This window comes from Haliotis cracherodii, unplaced genomic scaffold (assembly GCF_022045235.1).
Source record: "Haliotis cracherodii isolate W230 unplaced genomic scaffold, xgHalCrac1.p SCAF_23, whole genome shotgun sequence".
Classification (NCBI taxonomy): domain Eukaryota; kingdom Metazoa; phylum Mollusca; class Gastropoda; order Lepetellida; family Haliotidae; genus Haliotis; species Haliotis cracherodii.
In genome coordinates, this window is record NW_027266279.1 from 2,840,899 (window position 1) to 2,847,916 (window position 7,018).

Consider the following 7,018-nt stretch of genomic DNA (forward strand, 5'->3'; position numbering starts at 1 on the left):
TATATGGAAACTTACAAATAATTAACCAAATAATAATTCAAAGCCTATCTTTTACATGAACAAACCTGATGTTATACTCAAAAATATGAACTACAGTTGCATATGCCTTGAACTTGCTTTCAAACTCAAATTATTAAGAGTACAATATCATAGACAAATACTGCTTTAAGTAAGTCAGCAATATTACAGCTACACTCAAGCGGCCTGTAGATAATCAAGACTGGACCAGGCAAACCAGTGGTAGACAGCATGAGCAGCGATCCACACCATCAGGGTAAGATACCACACAATCAGCCAGGTTGTACATTGCTACCACCCAATCCCCATTTAGAGGACTCTTACAACACGACTGGGGTACTGGAGACATATTCTGTCCACAAACTATTCAGGGGTGAGGTGGAGTGTGCAGACACAGTACACCGTCTCCGAACGAGTACCTTCTCTTAACGTCTTTTGGTATGACGCAGCTGGGGATCGGACCACTGACCTTTCCCTCTCCTGGCAGACGCTCTACCACTATACCACAGAGACGGTACAAAACTATTCGGAACATTTCAAGACTATAATGACAATACCCAGCATATCCTCAATCTTGAGAATTCATTGCCTTGCTTCATAATGCTTTGAGTAAGGCGACTGAGTTGTGTGACAAGGAGAGGCCTAAAATCCCCCTTGCCTGAAGCTCTCGTGTCTCTACGCTTTTCCAGGAAGATGTACCCATCTCATGTTCCATCCATATTTTCAGTGAGTGACAGAGTTGGGTTTAGCTCGGTTTTATACAGTATTTCAGTTATCACAGTGTGTCAGCTTGATGTTGGAGGAAAGCCAGAAGGGAGGCAGGTCTCAGATGTTTACAACTCTGATGAACCCATAAGGAGGGTCTGGGGATGACAAATGAGAATTCATCATCAGGGTGAATTTGGAATCCAACCCACAATCATTGGATTCTGGCATGCCTAAGGGACAAATACAGTAACCTGAGGCAGCTGAGACGAATGGGCCACCTGTGTCCCAAAATATTACAAAGGGCATATGAATTGGTGTCATAGCAGCAACCTTAGATGACTGGGCCACCTCTGTCCCCAGATTTTTTGAAGGGCATCCATATTGGTGCCACAAGCAGCAAACTTTGACTGGGACCCCATATTCATTGGATTCTGGCACACCTAAGGGACACAACTTTGCACAGTGACCTGAGGCAGGTTAGATGACTGGGCAACCGGTGTCCCCAGATATTACGAGGGCAACTGCATTGGTGTCACAGCAGCCTTAGACAATGGACACGTGTGTCCCCAGGGATTATAGAGGGTATAATACATTTTGGTGCCACAAGCAGAAAACTTTGACTGGGACCCCATGTTCATTGGATTCTGGCATGCCTAAGGGACACAACTTTGCACAGTGACCTGAGGCAGGTTAGATGACTAGGCAACGTGTCCCCAGATATTACGAAGGGCGCATGCATTGGTAACACAAGCAGCAATCTTAGACTAGGCAACGTGTCCCCAGATATTACGAAGGGCGCATGCATTGGTAACACAAGCAGCAATCTTAGACTGGGCAACCAGTGTCCCCAGATATTACGAAGGGCATATATATTGGTGTCACAAGCAGCCAGTGATTAAAGAAAATGATTTATCATTAGAATTCCATCAAAGTAAGAGTTTTTTCATCTCTTTGAGGCCATTGGTATCTAGTTTTGGTTTGCTCTCAAAAGGCTTCACCTTGGTCTTTGACATGTGGTAGTGCTGGGATAAAGAAAATGCATTACATGACCTAGCTCATTCTCATGGCCACTGACACCAGGTTACTCCTGAAATCGTTGCTTAATTCCTTCTCTCCCCAGTGTTGTCATGCTTTCATTAGCTCCAAATCCATCCATCAAATTAGACATTTCTTCAGTGCATCAATAACCAAAAAATTAAATTGCTTTATGTCAAAAAGTCTATCTAATGACCTTAACATTAATTACTCAAACCCACTACTGCTACAGGGATAGTTTCCTAACAAATATGTACCATACAAATGACCCACTTTCAAAGAAAAATATTATTAGTTCAAAAGAATTCCAAGTGAATAACAGAAGTACATCTGAATGCATGTATAACAACAAATATTGTGCTAATAACTCTGGGGTATAATATCATATATATAAACACAAATTGGCATTGCACGGACATCATTTCAATTACCTTTACTTCCCAGTGTTGTGCCTGAGCTCAATGATAATAATTAATGTAAATGCATTCTTAATAAATCATCAAAAGGGATAATCCACTAACTCAGTTAATTTCTACAATATGATTACATTTCATTTTCCCAAAATCAATCTACTACTCCTTTTGAAAACACATTTTACCTAATCTTATGTCAAACCAACTTAGCCCCATTCTGCCTAATCCCCACCCATGTAATCCTTATCCCAAACCACGTAATCCTTATCCCCACCCACATAATCCTTTTCTCCACCCAGTTAATCCTTTTCTCCACCCAGTTAATCCTAATCGAATTAACCCTAATAAAAACATGTAACCCTAATCCCACCCAAATAACTATAGACTAACATATACGTAAGCCCTGCCCACATAACCTAAACCCCTCCCCCTCCAGCGCTGCAAATTTAGTTGTAGAAGTTATTACGAGAGATGCCTTTCTTCTTCAGCAGCAGGTCCAGATGAGGCAAGTTTGTAGTTCCTGATCGTGTGGCCTTCGGTTGGTTGCCACTGTGGATATTCTGGGAGTCCACATTGGCATGGTACGAGTTTGCTCGGCTGAGCTGTGTGCGGATCCTCGGGGACTTGATTCGCAGTCTTCGTCCATTGATTGCGGAAAACTCTGGTGAGATCTTGCGTGGGACAACAGCAGGCTCGTAGTTGTACTCGATCTCATCTAGGTTATAGGACAAAGGTACACCACATGAACTCAACTAAACTAAAACTGTCAACTTTTATCCATTCTACTCAACTTTTGATAGGGATAATCTGATAGTGCTTAATTTGTCATCTGCTTGATATCATCGTATCACAACCTCAGTCTTTTATCTGTATAAGTTATGTGTACATAGGCAGTTTCAGTCCACTAGTCTTTATAATGATAACATATAGCAAAACCCCCCAAAATGGCAAATTTCTACTAGTCCTTATGACACCTTTACTATTGGGCAGTTTGGCAAGGACTACAGGATTAGTGCCAATTTCTTAAGCTTCATACATATTTAATATATTATCTATATCATATTCATATGTATATATCTGATTGTCTCTCTTAACTCCTGCAGGAGTGGCTTGAGAATGTTGTATTTTTGTCTGTATATTTTCATACAGAGGGTGAGAATTTCTGGATATCAACTTCTTTATTATGAGGAACACAACAGAGTGAATTAGACTGAAATTGATTTCTCTTGAAGGTAAAGCCAAATATAAAGGGAGGTTATTCACGGTAGAGGGCGCAACCTTGTGGTGTGTATATAGGAATTGTAAAGCCCGGGTAGTGCAATCTCTCCTGTGGTGTCGCCGTTACAGTGCGGTCTGTTTATATTATGTTTGTCCTGTGCATTCTGTTTATTTTATGTTTGTCCTGGTGCGTTCTGTTTATTTTATGTTTGTCCTGTGCGTTCTGTTTGTTTTATGTTTATGTCCTGTGCATTATGAACATTTTCTGTTGTCAGGTGTTGGCAGTCTTGCTGCAAGACAAATGTCGTCACAGTGACGAGTATGGTTCTTAACCACAAAGCATGGATGGTACCTGGTACATGCATGTATCTTACAATAAGATGTTACAGTGTCGGTCACTGGCGTGGTTCTGAGATCATATGGATCAAGGCTAGTGACGCTACTGGTGTTTGTAAAAGGAAATTTCAATGCAGAGTAAATACCTCGGCGTGTGCCACAGGGGAAGCCACATGTGTGTTTGTTGTTTATACCTGGCTTAACGAGGTTTGGGAAGAGAAATAGACAATGGAAGCCAACACTTTACAGTAATTAGTGCTGATTGCTTGGACAACTGGAAGCCAGGACTTAACTATCACTGATTGGTAATTGGCAATGGACAATAGGCAAACAGGAGGCTGCAGGTAATTAGCACTTCAAGGTACAAGGTAATAGGTACATGAGGTAATGTATATTACTTCTGAATGCCTTTTAAAGATGTATGCCGAAGGTGAGACATAAATAAATTGTCTGTCATTCTATTTACACATACACTTGACATGTTATGAGAATCAGTTTTGAATAAAAACTATCCTAATCAAATGTTGAGTATCATACTATAACTACACCTCAAAAGGTAACTTATGTTTGTATCGAGCATCTTATTTTTACGTTTCCAAACCAACCATTCAATTGCTTTCAATCCAAATAAAAAAATGTTTTTCTATTTCCACCACTTTAAATTCACCCAATTTGAAAACAATGGTGATTCAGCGATAGAAACTAAAATTTGTAGCCCACTAGTCCTTATTATGATAACATACAGCAAAACCCTTAAAAATGGCAATTTTCTACTCGTCCTTTTGATACCTTAACTTGTGGGCGGTTGGCAGGGACTATAAGACTAGTGCTAGTTTCTAATGTTGCGATTACTGCAGGGTACGATTTCATTCTATTTTACCACCTGGATAAGGTGCAACCAATTGAGTTAATAAGGTTACACCAACAAAATATTGGCTGCACCATTTTATCATAAATTGAAACATTATATTTTCAGCTACTTTGAGTAGCTCCAGAATACTTTGAGAATATGCTCCAGTATTTCATTTGGGAGATATTTGTAAATCTTGTTATTCAGTAAACAACCTTAAAAAGAGTGAGTGAGTGAGTGGGTGGGTGGGTGGGTGGGTGGGTGAGTGAGTGAGTGAGTGAGTGAGTGAGTGAGTGAGTGACTGAGTGACTGACTGACTGACTGACTGACTGACTGACTGATAGCAATATTCCATCTGGGGACACCAGAAATGGGCTTCACAGATTATAGCCATGTGGGGAATCGAACCCAGGTCTTAGGTATGACAAGCAAACGCTTGAACCATGAGGCTACACCACTGCTCCTGTTGTGATTGTAGCCTCATGAGTGACTATTCTTGTGGTCACTGTGAAGAATTAATTCTGCAAGTTCACTGCATTCACAACTGTGTATTCCACTATTTTCATGAACATGTATTTCTTGGACAGGGGTTGAATTTTTTTTTTTAAATGTTACTAGACCAAGGGCAAGTATGAACAACATTCCTACTTGTCCTATTTTAAAATGTACTTGCCCAAAATCAAGCTTATTAATTCAGTAAAATGTCACAACTACAGAACTGAGAATCAGAGAATCAGAGCTTATAGCGTGTGATAACGCATGGCTCCCAAAATTTACTTACATATTTAATAAACTGAAGTTTTACACTGACACAATGTCTTTCCCCTCACCTCAAAAAACATTATCCGCTGATCATCGTGAGCACCTAACAGCAGAAATACCAGTTAACCAATCCGAACTGAAGTACCCAATTTGATCCCATTATTATACTATCTGGTTAATAAAATTGTATATTGGACTTATGTTTGTGACATATTTTATTTATTTTATTCAAAAATAAAATACCTAATGCAACTCTTCCATTATACAAATCATGTGTATGACTCTGTGTGTCCCCTATCCACCATGTCATATTACACATCCATACTTACTGAGGATCAGCAGATCCGTATTGGCTGGCCGGATGCGTAGGTGGCCGCGGGTCATCTGGCACCTGGTGTCCAGAATGTCCGGCAGTCGGATTTTTGCTCGGACATTTGTAGATGATTTCTGTTCCAGGAAATTCTTGCAGCAGCGGAATGGCTCGTCAGTTCCCCAGGGGGTGGGAGTCTGTGAGGTGAGGCTGGGTGCAGCTGATGCCATGGCTTGGCTCTGAGACTTGCTGGGATGAAGGCCTGTTATAAAAACAAACAACAACATATTTGCATCACCATGATGTCAAGAAACAATCTTGAGTAAACGTACAGTCTGTGCCACATGAATTGAATCTACTTGCCAAAACTTGTCAATTGACATCATTACCAGTAGATTTTAGTGCAAATATATGGACGTTATGAGACATGCTTTCTTGACCGAAAGAGATTTGACTAGAAATGACCTTTGGACAGTGGCTGAAGTCATTGACTGTAAGAAATATTGCTTTTTATGAAACAAATGACCAGGATAGATATAAAATAAATTTTGAAAAAAAGAAAAGAAATTGTCTCCCGAAATGCAGCAAACAAAAACAAAATTATGCTTCAGACTGTTGAAAAATAATAAAATTGTCAGCCACAACAATACATTGCAGATTGTTTTAAAAAAATATATATTTAGGCACATTGTTTTAATTACAAGAATAGCTGAAGCTGAAAAAAAGAAGGTTGGTCCCATCATTTGATGGAAGAGAAAAGCTGAAGATAAATATCATCGACGCTTGTACTTTGTGAACTTTGAAATTTAAATTACATTATTTGGGTTGTAAAGAATGATGAAAACTTAAATCTAATATTAATAACTAGAGAGATCACCTAGAGGATCAGTTTTCCCAATTGCAAGCCTGTGTGCTCGACGTCCATATTGAGGACACTCTGGTCTGCCAAGAGGTGGAGCAAACAGAAAAGAATTGTCTTTGATTGGTGGAAGCTGTGATTGATGAAATTTGTCATCTCTCTTCTCAGTGTCCAGAGATGGACTTGTGCTCTTCAAAGGATATATACTTCGCGGCGGTAGTTTTGAGCGACGCATTGTGATCTGTAATGAAAATTCCCATGATTTATAACATCACAAAAAAAGAAGGAACTTGGGTAAAGTGGTTAACAATGGTTGAAGGAGGTGTTCATTCTGTACAAATTATTAAATGGTACAACTGGCAAAAGGGCCTAACTCACATCACAACAGGGTTTATAATATTTTTTGGCAAATCCTGGGTATCTGACCCAATTTCCAAGCCAAATTTGGGCTAGGCTACTTCTACTAAGTCATATTATAGGCAGCATATTTTATCAGTCAGTAGGCCTAC

General features: G+C 39.7%; 1 protein-coding gene across 1 annotated transcript; it reads right to left on the reverse strand.

Moving 5' to 3' along the window:
* Positions 1-2,620: 2,620 nt before the first annotated feature.
* LOC139471916 (uncharacterized) lies at positions 2,621-6,744 on the reverse strand. Its single transcript, XM_071254424.1, has 3 exons — positions 6,528-6,744; positions 5,670-5,912; positions 2,621-2,889 (listed from the first exon to the last, which is right to left on the reverse strand). Exons 1-3 carry the CDS (start codon positions 6,742-6,744, stop codon positions 2,621-2,623), a joined length of 729 nt encoding a protein of 242 aa, XP_071110525.1.
* Between the last annotated feature and the right edge of the window lie 274 nt (positions 6,745-7,018).

Bases quoted from the DNA above. Each gene is read 5' to 3' on its own strand.
- LOC139471916 (XM_071254424.1), bottom strand. From the start codon at position 6,744: ATGCGTCGCTCAAAACTACCGCCGCGAAGTATATATCCTTTGAAGAGC. The intron at 5,913-6,527 runs GTGATCTCTCTA...TTTTTATAACAG, and splicing joins TGGGAAAACTGATCCTCTAG to GCCTTCATCCCAGCAAGTCT. The intron at 2,890-5,669 runs GTAAGTATGGAT...CCTATAACCTAG, and splicing joins TACGGATCTGCTGATCCTCA to ATGAGATCGAGTACAACTAC.